Source organism: Xenopus laevis, chromosome 4L (assembly GCF_017654675.1).
Source record: "Xenopus laevis strain J_2021 chromosome 4L, Xenopus_laevis_v10.1, whole genome shotgun sequence".
Taxonomy (NCBI): Eukaryota; Metazoa; Chordata; class Amphibia; order Anura; family Pipidae; genus Xenopus; species Xenopus laevis.
In genome coordinates, this window is record NC_054377.1 from 105,330,856 (window position 1) to 105,356,546 (window position 25,691).

The 25,691-nt window shown below is 39.2% G+C and overlaps 1 protein-coding gene across 3 annotated transcripts in view; it reads left to right on the forward strand.

The window, feature by feature from the left end:
- The first annotated feature begins 6,496 nt into the window (after positions 1-6,496).
- Positions 6,497-25,691, forward strand: part of cdc14a.L (cell division cycle 14A L homeolog) — a 43,861-nt gene continuing 24,666 nt past the window's right edge. Inside the window, exons 1-4 of one of the 3 annotated variants that reach the window (XM_018256590.2) lie at positions 6,497-6,875; positions 12,507-12,597; positions 17,129-17,204; positions 23,625-23,717. In XM_018256590.2, coding sequence (XP_018112079.1) covers positions 6,833-6,875; positions 12,507-12,597; positions 17,129-17,204; positions 23,625-23,717 — 303 coding nt within the window. In that variant the 5' untranslated portion in view covers positions 6,497-6,832. 3 annotated transcript variants of the gene reach the window in all.

A 25,691-nucleotide genomic window follows, 5' to 3' on the forward strand; every position in this document is an offset into this window, starting at 1 on the left:
TGTTGCTGATCTCTCTGTTTTTAATACTTCTGTTCTGTTCATTCCTATGGAATATATATATATATATATTCCTATAGAATCATATTTCTCAAATGGTGAACTCCAACTTTCAACCATCGATGAATACAATTTATTTATGTACAATTAAAAATCTCATAAGATTGAATAGAAAATGGGTTTCTGTGGTAAACACTAATTTCACATTTTGATAAATCTGCCCATATAGACTGAATATTTCAGTTTCGTTTAGTCCTACATATCTCAAGTCTTCATGGTTGAAAAGAATGTTGTGCTGGTGACTAGATGAAATCTGAAATTAAAGAGCAGATTTATCAAAATATGAGTTCAACTATTCTACTAACTTATATTAATTCCTATGGGATTTTTAGAAGCGTATTTATTAAATTGTGAGTTCTTACTTTTACCTTTTGATAAATACAATTCTAAAAATCCAATAGGAATGACTAGAATGTGGGCGAGTCTTTATTTATTATTTGATTAATCTGCCCCTTGATGTAATTACTGCTGCCCTCAACTGGGTATATATGGGACTCAGAATAGGGTGTGATCTGTAAATTGGTGTGGCATATTATAGTTGGGGCATGGGGCAATGTACAGGCTACCATAAGGGGGTAGTAATTTGTTTGTATAGCACCATTATCTCACCCACTTTTGTAAATTATTAAATTTTTTCAACTTTTTATTGAGTTTGTTTTGAACAAAATTATACATAGTGTGAATGATACACCGTAAGAAGAAAATGAAATAATGAAAAAAAAATAGCAAACGGCTCAACAGGAATACATAATTATTTCTGTAGCTAGTAAATATATTATCCCATTTGTGTAAGTTTCATACATATACCATAAATCATACCTTAGTAATGATGATGCCCCAAATTGGTTTAGCTGTACTTTTATTATTATAGGCATGTTGAGGTTAAAGGTTGGTGACTTCATATACTGTCTTATCCTGTTAAGTAACTCTATTTTTTAGGGCAGAGCCACACATGGATATTCGGGGAGATTATTCGCCCGGCGACAAATCGCCTCTTCTTTGGGCAAATAATCTCCCCGAACTGCCTTCCCGCCAGCTAGAATCTGAATGGCCGGCGGGATGGCACTCGGAGCACTTCATTTACCGAAGTCGCCCGAAGTTGCTGTCTCCTTCCATCTGATTGCCATTGCTCCTCTAGTGGCTGTGAATATTGATAAGATGTTGGGACACATTATTTAATATATCTCACAAAATGCATACCAGTAGATCTCATGAGATATCTATAAAAGTCACCCTTTTAATCCAGTCTTGAACTATCCCAAAACTGGGTTAGTTTAGGTTAAGCCCAAAATATGTTGTGTAGTGTCCCTGCATCTTTGTCACGTCTCCAGCATGCTGCAGAAGTTGCATAAATGAGTACATACGTATATATTACATTGCTGTTTTTAAGCAAAAACTAGCAGTTTACATATCATACTACTTGCATACTACTATAAACGAAGATCATTTTTTTTTTCAAAATTCTGCACATTCTTTAAATCATCCCTGAAACTGCCAGAGCTATCAGTAGAGGGCAGCAGAAATACACTAACTGACAATATTTACAAGACCCTGTTGGTGAGAATAGTGGGATTAAAGGATTACTCCAGTGTTAATACCACCAACCTAAAACTCCCTTTGCTCTCCCTGAGCCCATGTGTAATCTCCAGGCTCAATCTCTTCTGCTCTTCTCACATGGCTCTTTATCCCTCTTGTTTTTAATAGTGCAGCTGGTTGCTTCTTTCACCCTGTATATTAATTTTGTACTGCAAACATTTTGAAAGAGAGCCTGTCTATATATGACAGTCCCTATAGGCTGCTCTGCCCTCTTGTTTATAAAAAAATATGTATTAACTACCGAATGGAAGATTATGATGCGTAACGTTTTTTTAAGTAGTCTCATGTTGCTCCTGGGCAAAGATAGCATTACATGTGACTCTCTCATCTGGTCCCTTGTTGTAGCATTGCAAAAAAGGGTCACCAACATAAAACAAACATGTTTTATCACTCTTCACAACTATTTGGGAGCCAGTAGTTCTTCAAAACAGTAACTGGAGCTTTATTGCTGAATAAATGCTTCAGAATGGTACCTCACCACACAGGCACAAATCAATAACTCTTTACATCACAGAGGTGACTGTGTATAAGGTATTGTCTTAAAAGTAATGTCCACTGCCTTGAGTGGTCTGCTGAACTTACTGTCATTTGCTTTCATTTTCTTTTTTATTTGATATGGTTCAGTAGCTCTCTCACAGAGATGGCGGGCTGGTGGCCCATGGGTCTAAAAATGGACAGTTCTGATATTGGCAGAGAGGGAGTGATATACACAGCAATATCTCACTGGAAGTGTCACCTATGTATACAAATGACCCTTGGACCATCGGCCTAGCAGTCTTGAGAGAGCTGCTGAGCAAAGTCTGCTTTAAAGGAACAGTAGCACCAAAAAATGAAAGTGTTTTAAAGTTATGAAAATATAATGTACTGTTGCCCTGCACTGGTAAAACTGGTGTGTTTGCTTCAGAAACACCACTATAGTTCATATAAACAAGCTGCTGTATAACAATAGCCGAAATTAAAAAAAAGCTATATGGCACAGGTTAAATAGTGGATAACAGATAACATCAGAATTTATCTACTATCTGCTGTGTAACCTGAGCCTTTTCTCCTTTGAATGGTTGCCCCCATTGCTACACAGAAGCTTATTTATATAAACAATAGTAGTGTTTCTGAAGCAAACACAGCAGTTTTACCAGTGCAGGGCAACATTACATTAAGTTTTTATTACTTTAAAACACTTTCATTTTTTTGATGTTACTGTTCCTTTAACAACATAAAACCGTTATTTTGTAAATGTAAAGCATGTAATATAAAAAATGAAAGGGAAAAGGGAATAGCAAAAATGCTCAGCGGAGCACTATTTGCAAGTTTATTTTAAAAGAACCCACTCCGGGTTATCCCTGTAACCTTTTTAACATTTTAGCCATTTAGAAAGATTGTGAAAACTCTAAAATATGTACAGTATGTGTCTATATAACTGGGGCTTAGCTGAAACTGATTGAGAAACACAGGTATGGTGGGTGGGTCAACCACATAACTGTAATACATTCCCTGGAAGTTATCACTTGTGTGTCAAATGCAGAAAGACTGCATTGTTACATTCATTTAATTGAACCACACCTTTACCATTATCACATTTTTTGTCTTGAACATTCTTTTTTTCAGTTTTGTATTTAATGTTGACTGTGCTTCTGGGTACTGAGCTAACAAGCAGAAGAACATCAATAGTAGGAAAAACAGTACGTTCTAGCTCAGCCAACCTTGTGTTTCAAATATAAGATACTGTAATATTATGACACATCCTCTGTACTGCTTGGGGGAGCTTCCTCTCCTTCTGAACCCCATTGCAGCTGCTGGTTCTGTTACCCCAATAGTTCCACCACTGACTATATCAGATGCTCATGGTCATCACCAAGAAGCACATTATAACATAACATATGGCAGAGAAAAAGGAAATTATTTTGAAAATGAGTTACTTAAAATGGTCTCTATGAGAGATGGCCTTTCTGTAATTCAGAGCTTTCTAGATAATGGATTTCTGTATAACACCTGTGGTATTCCTCACTCTAATGAGCTTTGTTTTCTTTCAATTCCAATATGTCTGTTGTAAAGGCAGGCTTAATGCAAACATCAACTTCAATTTTCAAACATCTAAATCTGGCTACATCTAAATCTGATTTGGCTACAGCCCTGAATGAACATTTATTTTCCAATCAACAGGCAAAGGTGGCGGAAAACCGTTTTTCAGATAGTTCCACGATTATCTCAGGTGATATTTACCAGTTCTAGCTTTAAAAAGTGAATTAGGAGTTATCTCTCACCCCTTTATCAAAAGGTGAGACAAGTTTTAAACTTTGCTCAATATGCGCCAACATATGAAAGAATATTAGAGGTACAATAGTGCGGTTCACAGCAAATGTACTGGGAAAGTCAGATTGGTGACAGCCATAGAATGCATCAGGTGATTACCAGGGATTGACTACCGCATGTAAAGTATTTTACATGTGGAGATTCAAATCAATGTGGATGGGCAGGTATTTTCAGGAGCCTTTTCACCAGTGTGAGAGGAGATTTCCTGTGGTTAATAAAGCGTTGCATCTGCCATAGCCCAAAGAAGGTTTAATGGATTGGGCCATCAACAGATACAAATTAAGCCTTTCACTTTTCACTGTGCCAGATGGAAGCATGGTCCATGTAGGCCTCCTGTATGATCCAATCGTTGGCCCCAATTTGGCCCAGTGCATGGGTAACCTAATCCAGCAACAATCTGCTCCTTTGGTGACCTCACCAAATAAGTGGATCTTTATGTGTATGACCTAGAGCAGGGATCCCCAACCTTTTTTTTTACCGATGAACCACATTCAGATGTAAAAAGAGTTGGGGAGCAACACAAGCATGGAAAAAGCTCATAGAAAGGGCATTGATTGGCTATTTGGTAGGACCATGTGGAGTGAAAGCCTGCAGAAGACTGATTGGTAATGCACCTGTTTTTTTGTGCCTTAAAAAAAAGCCAGGAAATAAAAAATGAGCACTTGATTTGTGGCCCCTGGGATAAACATCAAATAGGACAGTAAGCACCATGTTGCCCACGAGTCACTGGTTGGGGATCACTGGCCTAGAAAGAGAGAATAGTGGCTGATAGGGCTATATATACACACACACACACACACACACACACACACACACATATGCAGGGCTCTGTGTGATTGACATGATTAAATATAATAGTTAATTCCTATGATAGTAATCAGGGCCGGAACTAGGGGTAAGCAGAGTAGGCACGTGCCTAGGGCGCGAAGCTGGGGGGGCACCTGGCACGTACCTGCTCTGTCGCATACCCCATGTCCGGTCCCATCTCTCCCTGGCCGCTGCTGTCATTTGTGAGCGTAAATGCGCCTCTGCACATGTGCGCACGAGCACAGTTTCAGTCTCTCTCCAGCCTCTGCTGGAATTACTGTGAGTATATGCGCTTCTGTGCATGCGTGCCTGCCTGGGTTGGCCCGGCTCTGATAGTAACCCTTTAGTGATTTAGTTCCCTTTATTGTTAAAGGAGAAGGAAAGTCTGTTTGCACTTGGGGGTGCCAAATGTTAGGCACCCCCAAGTGATGGTATTGACGTACCTGAAACCCCGGGCCAGTGCTCCTATCAGCAGAAAACGGCACTGTCCCAGGGTTATACCAGTGAGCACCACGGAGCGATCTTCTTCCATCTTCCACTGTATTTGTGCACAGAAGATTGGAAAGCCGTGCTTTAACTAAAAAGTCAGCTATTTCGCACAGGGGCGCTCGGCTAATGAGGTGGGCTGAGGCAGTCGCCTCAGGTGGCAGTGCCAGATACATTTCCAGGGGTGGCAAAAAAACGCTCTTGTACTTTTAAGAGCAGAGTAAATTCGGCTTTACTAGTGCGAGAGAGCGCAGTTGCGCGCTCCGCACTAGTGTTCCTGCCTCGGATGCCTCACTACCAGATGGGTAAGCCAGCGAGGGGGGCCGCCTCACGTGGTTTCTTCACCAGAATCGCAGCTGACTGCGCATGCGTTTCCCCCGGGAAATTTGAAGAAGAAAGATGGAAGTGGATCGCTCCATGGTGCTCACTGGTATAACCCCGGGCTGGTGCAGTTTTCTGCTGATAGGATTTGAATTATTTGCATTCTTTTCTGGTCACCGACCCCATCTAATTACAAATGATCTGCAAGGCTACAAATTTATTGTTTTTTTTTTTTACTCCGCTTTATATTCAGGCCCTCTCCTATTCATATTCCAGTTTCTTATTTAAATCAATGCATGGTTGCTAGGGTCATTTTAACCCTAGAAACCATAGTGCTGAAACTGGAAACCGAAGAGCTGCTGAATAAACAGCAAAGCAACTCAAAAACCAAAATGAAAACCTATTGCACATTGTCTCACTTACTACATCATCCATTATAAACCCCTAACAGTTAATGTAAAGGTGAACAGCAGCTTTGATATATATTTACAGTACAATATCCTGTCAAAGATTTGACATGTGACTGCTGTAAGGGCGGAAGTTATAATTAACAGGAGGCGGGTGAGGAGCAGGTGCTGTAAAAGGCACAGTGTGACAGTGGGGCTCATTCGCCACAGGTTAGCGTACTCAGTAGGAAGCAGTTTACTGAGCTCAGTTTTCGCGTTTGCTAAATATGCTCAAATGTCAGATGCAGAGATTCTCGTTTAGTTACAGTTAAATAAGTGAGGCATAAGCTAACAGCACGTGATTCTAAACGGTATATGAAGTGAAAAGTAACCCCGGCTATGACCAGTTTATATATAGAACTAATCATGGCTGCGCTGTTAATGATTTATGTATTGGGATGAGCCTCATCCCGGCTCTGCCACACAGTAGGGGTTAACGCTCGGAAGTCTGCCCCTCCTTCTTTGGGCAGGCGAAACAAATCCTTAGAAACGGAGCCCAGTGTTTGATTGGTTGCTGATTACTAGGAGCTGTGACTTTAAGATCGTAGCCTTAGAAGAGAAGAAACAGGGGGAGTTAAGTGGGACTTGGCTGAGGAGACCGAACCAACCACCCGCGTGTGACAGTGGGACCCCCCTCAGCCCGAGAGTGGGAAAATCTGCCGTAACCAGGAAGTAAGCCATACAGGAGAATGGGCGCTTAAGGGACAAAGGCGACATCGGTGCCACCATGAGGGTGTGAGAGCGCTCCCGGGCTTTTAATACTATAAGGGCGATGCGATAAGCACAGGCAGTGTCCCCGTGACTGTGGCATGGACAATCAGGAGCTCATCAGCGCATCGGAAGTGATTAAAGGTGAGGGGAGATCCTGGGCAAGGTGCATAACGTTGTGTGGGACGGGGGAGAGGGCTGTGACGGATGCACCTTTAATTCAGAGTTCTGTTTTATAGACTGCACATCACGTCTCCAGCTTAGCCTCAGAGCATGTGGCAGCAGGGCTTTGTGGGAGATGTAGTATAGAAACGGGAGGAGCTGAGCTTGTGCTTATCCTGTGCAATGTGTTTAGGTGCATTATTATATATATATTGTGTATATTGCACGCTAGTCATCTGTCAGCCCTATGTTCCCTCTATCAAGAACTCTATCTGCCCTACACTTGCTGTGCCCCTTATTCTGTCACACAGCCCTAACTGTCAGTGCATTATTCACCTCCTGGGCACCTGCAGCAACAGACATTGTCTAATCTTGTCCCACAACCCTAACTAAACCCCCTATGCCCCGATTTGCATTGATATAACACCTATTTTTATCCTGTAACATATTCTCTTATCCTACTCTTCCTTCACTACCATAGACCAGGGGCATCAACTACAACTCCCAATAACAGAAGGCTTTATGAGCATGCTGGGAGTTGTATTCCTCCAACAGCTGGAGGCTCCCAGGCTGGACATCCTTGTCATGGTCTCACGTGCACAATGATATAATCCATAGCCTTGTACTTTCCATTGGCACTCCTAGGTGCCTGTTAATCCCAGAGTATTTAAACGTTTGCCTTCAGTTCCCTGAAACCCATTTACTCTGCTTTAATTTGCTGGTAAGCCCTCACCTCACAGTAAGTGTCATAAGCCTTGTCTGTAAGTACAACTGTAAAGCTGGCCATAGATGTTGAGATTTTTAAAAGATCAGATCTTCATCGAGAGACCACGATTTTCTCGGAACGATCATATGATTGTACAAATTGACCATCAACTAAAAAGACCATTTGCCAGGAAAACAAAGGGAAGCTGCCTGCTTGGCCCTGCAAACATAGATAGATTGCACTGGGACCGATAAAGATTTTTTAACCTGGCCGATCAATTTCTTGACAGATGTCGGCTGAAAAATCGTTAAATGTACGATCATTCGAATCCCACTAACCGCACGATAATTTCGTAGGATTGGTCGGACTTCCCTAAAATCGGTCGTTCGTCAAGAAGAATCGTCGCGTCTATGGGGAGCTTAACTCTATGCCATGCTGCACTTTTACATTTGTTACATCCACTTCCTGGCTTTGTTTTCAAATTCTCAAGCTCACCATGACAACGGACACTAAACAGTCTCTGCTTGTCTGCAGATTGTTTGCAAACACTCTGTGCCCAAGGAAGACCCCATTTATATTCATTTTAATATTTATTTTGTCTTATTTTGCATTTGTGCAGCACATAATGATCACAGTATGACTGATAAGGGTATAATATTACTTACCGTATGTGTCTGTAGAGGCAAGGGATAATAATCAGATAATTATCTTTATGTTGTAGTAACCATTCCTCTACTGGGTTGCCCTGTGTGTGTGGTAGTTAAAGTCTCACCAAGGCAACCGATAGCCTCAGAAGTATCATCAAATACTCTTTCATTATGTTGTAGAGGCTCAAAGAGTAGTCTTTTTTTCTTACATAGCGACATAAAAGGACATAATGCTTTGTGCTATAGAGTATTTAACACTTACTGCTGTATTACATCACAATTACAAAATATTATATGTATGTAACATTGCATTGCACTGTAATCATTACCTAACTTTATTTACTATGCTTGAGTGAAGGATTAGAATAAAAAATACTTTGAATTTCGAAGTTTTTTTTGGCTATTTTGACCATCTAATTGGCTACTTCAACCTTCGACATCGAATCGAACGATTCGAACTAAAAATCGTTAGACTATTCGACCATTAAAGTCTCTTTAACAAAAACTTCAACTACCTACTTCGCCATTTAAACCTACCGAGCACCAATGTTAGCCTATGGGGACGGTCCCCATAAGCTTTCCTTGCTTTTTTTTGATCGAAGGAAAATCATTCCATCGATGGATTAAAATCCTTTGAATCGTTCGATTCAAAGGATTTAATCGTTCGATCGAACGTTTTTTCCTTCGATCGTTCGATCGAACGAAATGCGGTAAATCCTTCGACTTCGATATTCAAAGTTGAAGGATTTTACTTCGAGGTTCGAATATCGAGGGTTAATTAACCCTCGATATTTGACCAATAGTAAATGTGCCCCTACATGTCATGGTATAATATTCTTTATATGTGGAAACAATACTATACATTTTTAATAAGTGGCATTCCAAAGATCAGTGTGTATCTCTTTGTGTGTTTTTTATAGTCTGATATAGGTGTACAACAAATTAAACATTTACAGAATTACTCAGTTATCTGTTCCATGTATTGCAGCTTTTGCAATCTCATCAAATACACTACACAATCTGGTGCCATCTCATGCAGAATGAAAAATGGGAAGTCCTTGGAATTTCTTGTACACTAAGGGGTAATGCAATGGAAGGTGCAACATTTGCTATAGGTTTAGTTAGCTATAGTAACTAATTAATAGGCAGCATTTATTGTTCGCTTGTTTAAAAGCAAACAGCTGATAGGTTGTATGGGTTACTACACAAGGGCAAACTGTGTTACATTTCCTCCCAGACCTAGATAGCATTACGCAGGCATAATTTGCTGATCAACGGCAGCCTAGAACAGCCTTTCAAGCATTTACCAAAATATCCAGGTTGCCACTGTAGAACTGCTTGGTTGCTTTTTTAGACTGCTGTAATGTTCCTTGCTGCTGGAATGTGTTTGTCTGGAGGGTAGCTGCTTTTATTATACAACCCAGATTAGAATACTAGCATCGCATTTAATTATTAGTTATTTAACAGGAGTTCTGATGTGATGATGTGATTCCCTATCACTGATATTCAGGATGATAAACTTTTAAAGGGTAAATATTGCCTATTATGGTGGTTGTAATCTATATTGTATCTGTATTTTTGTAGAGTTTGTTTAAACCATGGTGAAATGCTTTGTTTGGCACCTACCATTCCTGGGACATATTTGTTTTTAAGGTTAGTGAATAAAATAATTTTGTTAGTTAGAGTACTACTCTCCATTTGGTGAACAGCAACATAGCCTGAAGATAAAAGCTACAGAAAACATATTTATATCTCCAAAACAATAACTTTCAAGGATAAAATGAGAAATTGCAGGTCTCTAATTTTAATTTTTAACTAGAGTCCAACAAAATATCTGTTTTAAGACAAAATGGTAAAAGTTCCCTTTCATCCCCTACTGCAACAACTAACCCTGCTGTACTGTAAGAAGGAAACATTGTTCCGGGATTTGTTTTCTGCATTCATTTCTGCCTTTTCTTCTGTTTCTTTCTGAGCATTGTGACACAGTTACAGTATATCTTTTCATCCGAAACCTTGTACTCTTTCATTCAAACACTCTTGTAAAATTTCCACCGCCCAGATCACAGCCTCTCTTTTGCTGCTCCCATCAGCCATTAACCATTTGGCTTTCATCTTGAGCAGTCTAACACCTAATCTTTGCCATGTAACATGCAATCATATCCTTCCTACACCACAAACAAGCTATGTAGAATTGTTCTGTTTATCATATAAGAAAAGCTGCTTATTCATCTTGACTTTTCTTCCATAGCAGACACAAGGATTTCTTCAGTTTCATATTATAATTATAATTAAAATGAGTAGTTTCTGGGAGGAACCCCTGTTTTATAGACTAGAAAGGATCTTAAAATGAATTCATTTAGTCAGTCAATATATCAGATTCCAAAGTAGCACAGTTAGCATTTGGATAAATTGTCCCAGTATGATTACACTGGCTGATATTTGCCCGTATGTTGAAATCTGCATAAAAATCAGTTTGTTATCAGACACATTGGTAAATCCATTTAGCAGAGATCATACCAGTATATGTATAGGATTATTATCCAAGCAGAGTACATGACTGCTTGATTATGGTTGATCTGGCAACTGCCAAAACACCAGAATTAGTTATGTATGACCCACATTGTCTGGAGCCAAATTGCACATTGATCTTTCCAATAATTTCTATGACTTAACTGACGATATACATGTTTCTAGCAAAGTTAAGTCTAAAAACTGCATGGGTGACAGGAAGAAGACATTGGAGGTTGTTGTGGAGCAGGGTAGATAGGTTTCCTATTTTTGGCTAATGACAAAAGCATCAACTGAACAGCTTCTGTATAATGAGCTGTTATCTATCTAAAAATATTACAGGCTATAGTTGGGGGTGGCAAGGGGTTTATTTATACATTAAACTGCTGATTTGTTTTGCCTTTGCTCATTGGGATCAGGAAGCAGAATGTTTAGTTCCTTTTTAAATTCTGCCCTCTTTAATTAAAGAAATAAGAAAAACAAGTATTTTCCAATGGAAACAATTATATTCATTGTTGAAAAAAGGGGTATACTGTCCATTTATATAAATAAATATGTAACATATGCAATATATAATTGAAGATATATTGCAACTGAATTGCTTTGGTAGAGCTTTTCCAGACACCTGTAACATTAATGGTAATTTCATTATTCATATTTCAATTGGGTGAGGCCTGGGCACTGATTATCAGGTCTTGATGAAAAATATAATTAAGACCTGCTGCATTAGATCACCCTCCTAATGCTTCTCATAATCCACTGGCTAGAGAAATGGGCGATGTTAATTTGACTATGACACTTTGTACTTTCCTGCAGCACAAAGCAATTTTAAAATAAATTGTAACAGCATGCTGACAATGCATTTGAGATGGTAGATAACCACATGATCTTTTTGTTACATGTTCTTGAGTAGGTTCTTTTAAAAATTTGGATTATTTGAATAAAATGATCTGTATGGGAGATGACCTTATCTTAATTTGCAGCTTTCTGGATAATGGATTTCCAGATAACGGACCCCATACCTGTGTTCTGTAACTCAGCTAAACATGAATCGGGAACTTGTGAATCTGCAGGTGCAACCCAAAGCAGCAGGGTAATAGGCAAAAACTAAGATCCCCAAAATGGTGATAGATTTCCTTTTTCTCTGTAATAATAAAACAGTAGCTTGTACTTGATCCCTACTAATATATATTTAATCCTTAAGCAAAAGCAGCTTATTGGGTTTATTTAATGTTTACATGCTTTTCTAGAAGACTATGGGGCAGATTTATTAAGGTTCGAATGATAAATTCAAGTTCAATTTTTTTTTGTGTCAAAACTCACAAATTCAAATTTAAAAGCACCAACTCGAATGTAAATTTGAATGTGAAATTTATCACACCTCGACCATGGAAACAGCTCTAATTCAAATATTCACCACCTGAAACCTGCCGAGTTAATTTACAAGTCAATGGCAAAGGTCTGTTGAACCATTTCAATATGTTAATTGCCTTCCTGACATTTGAGTTATTTTTGGAGGAAAACTCCATTAAAATGCGATTCAAATTTTCGGGTTGGGACTATTCGATCGAATATTAGACAAATAAAGATCCAACTTACAGAAGAATCCCTTATCAGGAAAACCCCTGTCCCGAGCATTCTGGATAACCGGTCCCATACATGTACCATCTACTGCTAGTGTTACACACCTCAAAGTTTAACAAGTGATAAGGTGATGCACCTTTTACTATTATCCCATGTGCTTTCTTTCAGATCGCTTATATTTTGCTACACTGAGGAACAAACCAAAAAGCACCCTAAATACTCACTACTTTTGTACAGATGAGGAGTTTGTGTATGAAAAGTAAGTATAGTTCAGTGTTTCTCCTGACTAATGACATTATAGAATATTGATATTCTTCATTGCATTCATGCTTTTTTAAAGTTTGGCCATTTCAATTATAATGTTCCACCTGTGCCTGTGCGTGTTTATACCCAGTCTGGTCAGAATCATTCCAGCTGGACCTGATGATAAATTTGGTTACATGGTGATTAAATAAGATTGGGACCTAAGTACCATATAGGCAAAGTGAAATCTATGGAATAAGGATGTTATCATCTGAAACAAGACTTTTACAATGAATACCTTCATATTCATTCACTTGTATAGGATGTTTAAAGACAAATCATGTCACTTACACCTAAGGAACATATCCAAAATACAATCATTTATCACGCAAGATGTTGCCAAAATTCTTATTCACTCTCTCGTCATATCATGTCTAGACTACTGTAACTCTCTTTTAATTGGCCTTCCCCTCCAGAGACTGTCACCTCTCCAGTCCATAATGAACACTGCTGCGAGGCTCATACACCTCAGCAACCGCTCCTCCTCTGCCACGCCATTCTGTCAATCCCTGCACTGGCTTCCGTTACCTTTCAGAATCAAATTCAAATTAATGACACTGACATTCAAAGCACTTCATAACTCTGCCCCCTACATCTCTGAACTCATCTCTATATACTCACCCAACTGCTTACTACGCTCCTCTACTGACCTGCTACTCAACTCTTCTCTCATTACCTCCTCACATGCTCGCATTCAAGACTTTGCAAGGGCTGCACCCCTCCTCTGGAACTCTCTCCCACGGTCTGTCCGACTTTCTCCCAACCTTTCTGCTTTCAAGAAATCTCTTAAAACGCACTTCTTTCGAGAAGCCTACCCTCACTCTGCTTAACTACCAAATGCAAAACCACATACAGTACCACATTTCTCACCCACTTAATTCGATCTTGCCCACTCCCACACCTTGTGTATTACTCCCTTCCCTTTAAAGTGTAAGCTCTTTCTGCATAGGGCCTTCCTCACCTTTTGTACCTGTATTGATTGTGATGTATGTAACTCCATATGTTCTATGTATGTCATTCATGTGAATAAGTTGTATAATCACATTTACTTTACAGTGCTACGCAATATGTTGGCGCTATATAAATACATGTTAATAATAATAATAAAAAATATTAAAATAGAGGGAGCTCTATCCCTTTGATAAATATGCCCTTGAAAATCCTATGCAGGTGAATAGAGAATAGTGACATTTTTCTTTTTAACAAGCTCTGTTTCACCTTTGATTAATGTGGCTGATTATGTGATCTACAAGTAACTGCTTGTAGTCAGCTATATTAATTGCTATGTGCAGTTCTATTGCCTAGTAAGCAGCAGCCACAGATCTGTAACAGGAGCAGTTTGGAAGGCTGTGAGAATGTATACTGTAACAGCAAGCAGAGATTGTTGTAAACTGAGATTCCATCCTCCATCCAAGTAAATAATCACTAGCTTATTTGCAAGCCCTGACATATGATTGGGAGCCCGGATTTCTTTTTTTATGCCTCAGATTATCAGAGTTTGTTTTTCTATTGGCGCAACGTATTCTGCAATGTAGAGATGACATACTACCACATATATTTGTTCTGAACTGGCAGTAATTTATTAGCATTAGCTTCAGTTATTTACTCCAAGGGATATGAGGTATATCCTGTATGTTTGCACTCACAGCAGGAATCTGATCTCAATCAAGCTTTGTAAACCGATATTTCTATGTGCCGTATATGCAAGGGCCACAGATATTCTCCACAAAGCATACATAAGATCAGATTTTTTGTTAGTGAACAAAACATTCAGGATCTGCCACATATACCCTATGAGTAAATATATGATGCTATAAAGTGACTGCTAGATTTACTCCTGCCAGCAATACAGCTGGAAGTCAGTTCAGTCTGTGACTTTTTCTGATCCTCTGCTTCCAGTAATCATGTTAATCCTCCTGATCAGAGGGTGTAGATCCTTCAACCTGCTCATCTGTGCTTCCATCATTTTACTCTGCCTTTAGTCTTATTACAGCATGATTATGTGGCTCGGATATATATATATAAGCATTGCAGAAGAACTGCACTCACAGGACTTGCTGTGTTTGATTCCTGATGAAGGTCCCTGTGGAGGACCGAAACGTTGAGCAAAATAAACCTTTGGAAGATTGATTCAACAAGTCCTGTTAGTGCCCTTCTTTTGCATTGCTTGTGTTATTTCTTAGCTCAGGCATCCAGGTGAAACAACTGTCTATGGGGTGCAGCATCTCTCTCTCTCTCTCTCTCTCTCTCTCTCTCTCTCTCTCTCTCTCTCTATCTATACTGTATATATAACCAGCTGTATGTTCAGACTTAGGTACTCCAGGGCTTGTAATTGCTGGGTAGTAATATTCAAATAAAGAAGACCACATTATAATCACTATGAAGCTTTGTCCTCTGCAAGTATATTGACAGCAGGAGCAGCTTGCATTTCATTTGGCCATTTGCCAGTAACCATAAAATTAATATATATTATTGCATTTTTAATGTAATACAGGTATAGGATCCATTATCCGTAAAGCTTTAACTTACAAAAAAGGCTGTCTCCTATAGACTCCATTTAATCCAAATAATCCACATTTTAAAAATTATTTCCTTTTTCTCTGTAATAATACAACATTAGCTTGTACTTGATCCAAACTACGATATAATTAATCCTTATTGGAAGTAAAATCAGCCTAATTTTATTTATTTATTGTTAACATGATTTTCTAGTAGACTTTCTAGTAGACTTAGGGCATGAAGATCTAAATTACAGAAAGTTCTGTTATCCAGAAAACCCCAAGTCATAAACATTGTGGATTAGAGGTCACATACCTGTATTACATTACAAGTTTATTGGAAGCAACAGTGCAGGTTTGTGGTGTTTGGTGGATTCTATTCAAGAAAATAGGCTACAGAGCCATAACATCCATTGCTGCCCATAAGAATAATCATGCAGGGTTGAATGGGCTTGTCAGGAAACCAAGGACTTTCCCCAAAATAAGTAGTACCATCATACTTGCAAATATAAAGTGGTCGTACTGTTGGTGCCTGAGGCCCCTGGGTTACACAGCAGAGATTTGAAACAGGTCAGGATCTGCAGGTACAGTAGCCTCTAGTCAGCGTCCCTTTAGTGAGGAATGTACTTATGGGAATTTAAATAGAAAAATGGAGAGCTCTGAAAAAAAAGGAAAAAGATACAATAATGAGATGAGACACATATTCTATATCCTCCTTCCCCTTCTGATACTGATACAGAAGGGGGAGGAGGAAGTAGAAAGTATGAGAAAGGTAAATGTTGACAAGAGTAAAAAACCCTCAATTATGGGGGGTTAATTTTATGGTTTGTGGTGTGTTGTTTTACATAATGTTCTCTGGTGCACGCAATATATCCTATTCTGACACTGCACCATGCACCCCCAGGTAATCTAACTGCTTCTATCATGACTTACCCTAAGAGCATCTGTCGTCCAACTCCCTAGATCATCGCTTGAGCTGTACACTAAAGCTGGCCATATATGTTGAGATTTTTAAAAGATCTGATCGTCATCTTGAGACCACGATTATCTCGGAACAATCGTATGATCGTACGAATTGTCCATCAACTAAAAAGACCAATTTGCCAGAAAAACAAAGGGGAGCTGCCTGCTTGGCCCTGCAAACATAGATAGATTGCACTGGGACCAACAAAGATTTTTTAACCTGGCCGATCAATTTCCTGACAGATGTCGGCCGAAAAAATAGCAAAATGTTCGATCATTCGAATCCCACTAACCGCGCGATAATTTCGAAGGATTGGTCGGACTTCGCTAAAATCGGTCGTTCGGCAAGAGAAATCTCTGTGTCTATTGGGACCTTAACAGTTCCATTGTCCCATGCTCTATTTCAAGCTGCAATGCAGGCAAACAAATGCAAATGCAGGGAAGTCTGCACTAACTAAATTTGCATAGGTTTGTCAACTGTCAGTTTATAATGCAGCTATATTTAGTTAACTCTCACTCTATCTGTCAGCTGGGAAAATAGTGATGTGACAGCATAGTTAGCTCCTTGTAATATTGGGGAGCAAACAAAAATAATATTACAGCATTGGTAGAATAGTACAAAATATCTAGAAGTGCATTTTTTTGCATTCAGGATACAAAGAATTTACTGATCCTACAAGCATCTGTGTACCATTAAACGCCAATTTCTTCATTTCATTTTTATCTACTTATTTTCCTTATAACTTGTTAAAGGCCGTTTGATATTGTAGATCTTCAGTGAATTCACACTGTACTTGTAAGTCAGGAGTAAAGGTACTGAAGGTTAGAACTATATATGGGTAGAAGATACTTTTGCTGCTAGTATCTGATGAATCTGCTCCATATAATGTGACCCCCCTCACTGTGTTGTGTCATTTAGGTCTAATAAAGAATAATAATAACGAAATGTATCTGTTATTTATGGATTTAAACTGTCAGGAATATGTTGCTTATGACCCTGTGATCCTGATGGTGATTTGCATTTAGTTTCTATGCAGATTTTGGGCCTCTGAACCTCGCACAGCTCTACAGATATTGCTGCAAACTCAATAAGAAACTCAAGGTGAGTGGTCGTTTTGTATTCATGTTTCAGAGATGCTTTTTACAGTATCCCAGTCTCACATCAGCATTGGCCTGGGGGGGTCTAGGTCCCACCTGGGCCCCTAACCCACTGGGCCCCCTGTTCCAATAACAACCCCCCTCCACCCCCACCCCACCGCCGTCTGTACTTCCTCTTCTTGTGGCTGCAATCTGGGCAAGGCAGGGGGCAGCGCCACACAAGTCTGCAGGCAGGGAGTGTGTTGTCTGTCTGGGTCAGTGGGGTCCACAAGGGCTGGGACCCACCAGGTTTTTTCCCTGTATCCTGCTGGCCCAGTCTGACCCTGTTCTCTATTAAGTTATGGGCTCACTGGGTTGTTTCTCTGCTTGCCCACAGTTGATCCCCTGTGCTCAGCCTGCTCCTGTATCTACACTCAAAGGCACTGCTTTGGCCTGAGTGCAGGCATACAGAGGGGATTAAAGGGCAAAAAAAATAAAATGCCATTTTTACTTTCTTTAATGAAAAATAAACCTATCTTCAATATACTTTAATTAAAAAATGTGTACCATTTTTATAAGAAATCTGATTGTATGCAGTTAAAGGGATACTGTCATGGGAAAACATGTTTTTTCAAAACGCATCAGTTAATAGTGCTGCTCCAGCAGAATTCTGCACTGAAATCCATTTTTCAAAAGAGCAAATAGATTTTGTTATTTTCAATTTTGAAATCTGACATGGGGCTAGACATATTGTCAATTTCCCAGCTGCCCCAGTCATGTGACTTGTGCTCTGATAAACTTCAATCACTCTTTACTGCTGTACTGCAAATTGGCATGATATCACCCCCTCCCTTTCACCCCCAGCAGACTAACAACAAAACAATGGGAAGGTCCCGAACACAAGATAACAGCTGCCTGGTAGATCTAAGAACAGCACTCAATAGTAAAAGCCAAGTCCCACTGAGACTGATTCAGTTACATTAAGTAGGAGAAATAACAGCTTGCCAGAAAGTAGTTCCATCCTTAAGTGCAGGCACAAGTCACATGACTGGGGCAGCTGGTAAACTGACAATATGGCTAGCCCCATGTCAGATTTCAAAATTGAATACAAAAAAATCTGTTTGCTCTTTTGAGAAATGGATTTCAGTGCAGAATTCTGCTGGAGCAGCACTATTAACTGATGGGTTTTGGAAAACATGTTTTCTCATGACAGTATCCCTTTAAATTCTCCCTTCATTTACTGCTGTGGATAGGAATTGTCAGATGGTCCCTAACTGCTGAGCAGGGAAACAATCATACTTATGAACAGCAGGGGGAGCCCCCGCCTTACTTCCCAGCCATGCAGAACTCAAGCAGCTTTGTTTATGATGATCCCTAAGCAGCCCAGACCACACTGAGCATGTGCACAGTCTTGGTCTTGCAAAGATGTTTAACAAAGTTACAAGATGGTGACCCCCTGTAGCCAACTTTGAAAGCATAAATTATTTGTTTGATTAGGCTTGTGGTGCAGTAAGTTCATGTTTATATTTAGTATACAAAATACAGTATTTCTAACCTTATTCTATTTTAGACTTTACATGCCCTTTAAGGCACAAGATGCAGACACAAGATCAGGCTGAGCACAGTCGATCGACTGTTTCTTGGTCTGCGTAGAAACTACGTGTGCCCATAGCCTTACACACATAAAAACACATGTTCCCCCCATACATAACATAAGACATTCAATTTGCCCAGGTGCAGTAACCCAGAGAAATCGATAAAATGTTTGCTTTTAAACTGGTGACCACTAAATACTACCTGTTATAGGTTACTAGATCTGTAGCAAATTTTGCACCTTATTACATAACCCAATAATGGTTTTATGCGCTGGCACTTATCAATTAATATAAGCTTCAGTTTTTTTTCAGCTTTAACTGGTTCAGCTGATAGGCTACAGAGTTATTTATTACACACACACATATATAACCCCATGTCTTTATTCTACCGTAGCAAATTTATCAGTGGTAGCATCTGTATAGCTAGAGCTGTGGGCCTGGAGGTTGACTGAACCAGAAGACCAGAATAGAGTTTCGTGAGGATGAACATTCTGAAATGCTACTGTGAATAGGAATCTGTATTTAAGGGCTGGACTAATGACATTTTAATTGTCAGGGAGAGTAGAAGCAGGAAAGAAGTTCTTTGAAAATGTCCCCCCACCCCCACCATGTATTCATCCTATCCTCTTCGCTCTGATTGAGCGAGGAATCTGAACTTCATAGGCTCTAAACAAAGGCTTATCTAAACAAAGACCAGTTTTGTTTGGGCAGTTTGGCCAGTTTTAACCACACTTTCCAACCATCTGGATACGTATGCCAGGTAAGCGGGCAGTTTTAACAGATTTTCCCTTTATGCAGTTTTGATCACACTGCTTTTCGGTCAATGACACAAACTCCTTCAAGTCTCATGACCTCTTCCTCCGCCTCTACTGACATCCACTTTTTTCTGTCAGGAGGATGATAGTGAATGGGAGCAGGGTCAATGTTTAGTGACTCAAACAAATATAATTAAAGTCAATATTTAGTATAACATGACATTAGTTTTCAGTATGAGCTGACATTGTTTTAATCCCTGGAAAATGGTTAAAAATAACTACTCAGTATTAGCAATAAATAAAGTCTAATTGTTTCCTATATTATAATAATAATAATACTAATAATGTAGCGAATTCTTGTAGCGAGAGTAGTGTTTGGAAGTCTTGTAGTTGTTGTGTAAGCTCCAGCTGGCTCTTCCTACTTGAGTAATTCTGATATTTCCACATCAAACCCATGTCACAAGAGAACAGTTAGCTGGGATGTATACACACAATCTTATCTTACATGGTCAGGCACTGTGTGCCTGGTTACTATGGAAAGGTGAGGCGAAACCTCACCTTAGATAGCTAGATTATTGCTGTCTATGAAGAACACAATAGCCAAAGCAATTGGCAAGGGTAAGGGTAAGGGTCAGGGGGCAAATAATCTCCCCAAACTGCTTCCCGCTGGCTAAAACGTAAATCGCCAGCGGGGTGGCATTGGGAGCACTTAGTTTTCGAAAATGTCGCCCGAAGTTGCCTCACGAGGTAACTTCGGGCGACTTCGGAAGGAAGCAGTTCTGGGAGATTATTTGCTTTGGTTATTGTGTTCTTCATAGACAGCAATAATCTAGCTATTTACGTATGAAAGAACTGAGGAGTTGGTGTCTATAGACAGACCAGATTTTATTCAAAATACTGACTTTTATAGTCACCGCTACTGTACTTGCGGCTAATGCCACACCAAGCTGTTTCTCCCTGGCTGTAATTGAACACCAGACTGCATTGCTAACAAGTGTACCACTGTGCTGCCCAATATAGGCATCCATGGTTTTGCTGTGAAATTTTGACTATTTTGACATCTGCGAATTTTTTAGCAAAACTGCCGCAAAAATTTGCAGCGGAAAAATTTGCTGCAACAAAAAGTCGCAAACAAAAATGACGCTGAGACAAAATAATTGCCATAAGAATAAGAAAAAAACGCCCATTGACTAATGCATTTGGACAAAAAAAGTGCCATAAGAAAAAACTTCCATTGACTTTAAAGCATTTGGACAAAAAAAAGTCGCTGAGACAAAAAAGGCTCCCCCAAAAAAATGGCCATTGACTTTAATGCATCTGGAGCGAGAAAATTTGTTCCACGTAAAATTTTTTGTTACCTATTGACTTTTGTGAATTTTTCGCCGTTTTGCTAGTTTTTTAGCGGTTTTGCAAGTTTTTTTGGCAAAGCAAAACGGGACAAATTCGCTCATCAGTACTGTCCACTATGGCTGCCTTTGGTTGCAGTAAAACCTCTGTAACCTGGTTTGAGTCTTATGCAAGAAAAAGCTATATACTGTAAATAGTTCCCCTTTCCATTTTTGTTTCATTTTGATGAATTTATTCCTGTGATTGCATCTTGCCTTGTAACCCAAAGTATCAATGGTGGGCACAGGTGCCTGTTTGCTTCCATACTTACAGCTAATCCACAACTACACATTCATTTACTTACTCTATACTAAACCATGCAATTATAAAAACGAATGAATACTAGTGGGCTCCTTTAAATGCATTAGCTGTTTTAGCTGCAATGAATATACCTATCTCCTAATTCATTCAGATGGTCAACTCCATTTTATTTTTTTTAAGCAAACAAGTTGAAGTGATAGAGAAATGGTAGAATCAGCAGGGAACTGGGATGTGTCGAAGGGAAACAGGAAACAGTTCCCTTTGAGATATCACACTGAGCGAGTTGTTGAGATACAATCAGTGCAAATTACTAGGCAATCACAGGACAAGAGAGAGGGCTTGCTTGGTGACACGGATCACTAGCGTGTGACTTTGTCTCTCATTGTGTAGAGTGTGGGCAGATGTGCTCTGCTGAGGAAGCTGAAGGTAAAGTTTCTGTGGAGTTTGCTTGGCTTGTGTGTGCGTTGCTTGGAGATCGCCCAGGGAAATAAATGGGTTTGCTTGGGGTGGGGGAAAGCTCAGCTGCTCATAAGTCTTCCTTGCATGCTGTGCCTTGGAAACCGCTTGGGATTTCCAGTTTGCATATGCTCATTCACTTGGTTAGCAAATTTTCTGTTTGTATAATGTATGAGACTGCTTTTTTTTCAGCATTTGATTGTCCTGTGAATACAGTGGCAATAAACAGTTCTGCTTGGCTTGCTTTATCTTTGTAATAATACGACATTAACTTGTATTTGGTTTTAAAACTTTTATATCTATGCTCATGGTAAAATGATTGTATATTTTTCTTTTTCTTTGTTTTTGTAATGTTTTAGTACCTTTAAAGGGCAAGTCAACCCCAGAATAAAAAAATTGCCTAATAAAAGAAAACATAATTCTGAGCTACTTTCCAATATACATTTACAGTGAAACCTTGATTTCATGTGCCCTGATTTAAAATTTTCCCACATTTTCATTTTTTATTTGTGGTCCCACCAATTTATAATACATTTCAATGAGTGCATTTCCCTCTTTTTAAGTAATGTTTTCCCAGATTTTAGATAAAAATGTTGTCCTGATGTACCCAAAACTTTTTTTTCCCTCTATGAATGTTATTATTTGTGAAATAAAGAGGTTTAAAATACTAACCAGATGTACATTTTGCCATGGTTATGCCTGTAAATTCCAATTAGTCTGCCCCTTATACAGTCCTGCACCAATCACTTATTGCTTTAGGTTGTGTATGTGACTGTCAGAGAGGCCTTGCACATGCCCCTCCCCCATAGTGTAAAATTAATGCTGCAATGCTTGACCCTTGCTATTAACACAATAAATATTGTATCTCAAAGTAAAACAGACTAATGTGCTTACCGTATATTCTTTCTGTACTTGAAGAAAAAGTTACTTTAAAGGAATAGTTCAGTGTGAAAATAAAAACTGGGTAAATAGGCTGTGCAAAATAAAAAATGTTTCTAATATAGTTAGTTAGGCAAAAATGTAATGTATAAAGGCTGGTGTGAACAGATGTCTAATAAAACAGCCAGAATCCAACTTCCTGCTTTTCAGCTCTATAACTCTGAGTTAGTCAGCGACTTGAAGGGGGGCCACATGGTACATTTCTGTTCAGTGAGTTTGCAAATGATCCTCAGCATTCAGCTCAGATTCAAAAGCAACAGATATGACCCATGTGGCCCCCCTTCAAGTCTCTGATTGGTTACTGCCTGGTAGCCAGGGTAACCAGTCAGTGTAAACCAAGAGAGCTGAAAAGCAGGAAGTAGTGTTCTGGCTATTATGTCAGACATCCAGTCACTCCAGCCTTTATACATTACATTTTTGGCTAACTAACTATATTAGAAACATTTTTTATTTTGCACAGCCTATCTATTTATCCAGTTTTTATTTTTACACTGAACAATTCCTTTAACACAATTCCCTGATTTTACATTTTCCCGAATTTTTTCCTGGTCCCGAATCTTCGCGTGTGCCCTTACCCTAAGAGAAGGCATTCCTGTGCTCCCTTACTCTATATTGCATGCCAGTATAGAAGTACATCAGTATGGTACATGCCCTCCGAGTCATACATACATACAGTACCGCTACATTGAAATGATTTTTGTTTTTCTCTACTGCAATGCTGCTGGGCTGAAATTAACAGTGCAAGAAGTACCTCTGTATGTATGGTTTCCTGTGTAGAGGAGTATACATAATGTAATTACTGTACTTGAAGTGCTACTTACTGTACAGAAATAAGATGTGCATCACTATACCCAGTGCCATGTGCAAAAATGACATGTGAATCTCTACTGTACAGAAATTAATTGTTCATCTCTATTCTCATTGCTGCTGTGCAGATGTGAAGTGTGTACCCCTTTACTTACAGCACTTTAAAATGCATTTTACTGGGCATTTGAGAGTATTAGCAAATACTACGTCATTCACATCATTTTCTTTTTTTCCTGTGTTTTGCAGTCCTTTAGTTTATCTAGGAAGAAGATTGTTCATTATACAAGCTTTGAACAGAGAAAAAGATCAAATGCAGGCTTCCTGATCAGTGCATATGCGGTAAGTGAGTGATATCCTCTGGCCAGCAAAATATAATACTGTTACTTTTGCTCTGTTAAAATAATTCAGCCTTTACTGCTAAGCATACATGTAAACTGCAGTATCTAGATATGATGCGGCACCTGTTGCAGAACTACAACTCCCATAATTCCATTGCATGTAATATAGGGGTTTGACCGTGTACAATGAACTTTAGTACAGTATAACTATGAGGTTCCTGAGATTATGAGTTTTCTGATCCCCTTTGCTTTTACTATGTGGATCTGATACTCTCTTTGTGTTTTGTGGCCTCGTTCCTCCTTGTTAATATTTTACAGCAGGACAGAAATAGATCAGGTCTCATATATCACGGTGGAGGAGCTTATCAAGTGTCTCACTAATAGCACATGGTGTGCATCAGACCAAGTGACATGGCACAGTGCACTGGGGTCATGCAGACAGGACTGTGATCATAAAGAATGCAAGAAATACAACCTGCAGGGACACACATCTGTATAATTCACTACAGTGCTATGTATATATGCAACCCCCATTATAATGCCTCAGCAATGTATATGCCACTTCAATTCACAAGTATTAATTAAAACAATTTCCTGCATAATATTCAGTATGTAGGTGCACACTATTTAGTATTCAGTCTCCGCGGTTTGAGATCGCATCACCTAAATAAGGACTGCCTGTGACACATAAGGGTTATTGTTAGTTTTAGTACAGTGAAAGGTGTTCTACTGCCAAATTAAATGTGATATTTGTATAAGTACACTGCTTAGGCCGGAAAACTCTGCACCAGACATTCTCTGCCTTGTTCTGCTTTGCTGTTGGCTGTCTACCTGCACACAGCCCCCTGAGATATACTGCCTCTATGCATTTTGTTAATCCAGTTATCTATCCCAAGAGAAATGAAATCCTCCACCAAGCACTGTTGCAACCTTATCTACTTCCATAGCAGTACAGTTTTGTGTAAGGCAGAGAGGGCATGTATCCCCTGCGTAAGTATCAAAGGGGCCCCTTAGGATGGATAAAAGTACACTGATAATGTAACTATACTTGGAATTAATGTTTACAGTATACACAACTGGGATCTAAACCCTTTGCCCTCCAATTGTTGTTGAACTTGAACACCTAGTGCGCTACAACAGCTAAAGGCTGCTGGGAGTTGTATAGCAACAACATCTGTGAAGTGAATAGATCCACTATTTTGTTTGCATCTTGACTTTGCTCAGAGACAATGCTCTGGTGCAGTATACATTCCCACACCCTCCCACAGAGCAGAAAAACACACAACAGGATTTTGTGCTATGACACTGTATTTTAAAACCATTGCCATACAGAAAATTACCAGTAGGTGTCACACGTGTTCCTTAAGAATGTAATACTAGTATGTAATTAAACATGTATGTGAGTTGGTTTTTGTTCTCTGAGAACTGATTAGAGTTGAGGATTTCTGCGCGTATTCGAAAATATGCAACAGGTCCTTGTTCAGCAGATAGAACTGCACAACTGGAACTCAATATTTGCACTAATAAATTCTTCTCTGAGTGTTTATATTTTACATATAAGAGGGAGCTATCATATTTACTTGTCTAAACTGGGGCATTCACTGACTACAGTAGCTACAAGTAGTCAGAATAGATAGTATGGTTTCATCAGCTGTCTGTAGTGAATACCTCAGCAGAGGACAATATGGCAACTCTTTTAGAAGCAGAAAATAATTTTCTTGTATCCATAACATACTTTAACTACACATTTGACTATTGTGTTTTAACAGACTAAAAATAGGTTTTCCCTGTGTCCAAGTTACTGTCTGTATCTAAGTGCGCTGCAGAATACTGTATAGAATAAACTTTTATCAGGTCCTCTTTGATTTATTTGTTCTTCCCTTGGGCTGATAAACATAAGCAGTATTTTGTGCAGGTGAGTGCCTGTATTCAGAAAGAAAATAAACAAAATTAATGTGTGTTTCCACACTTTCAT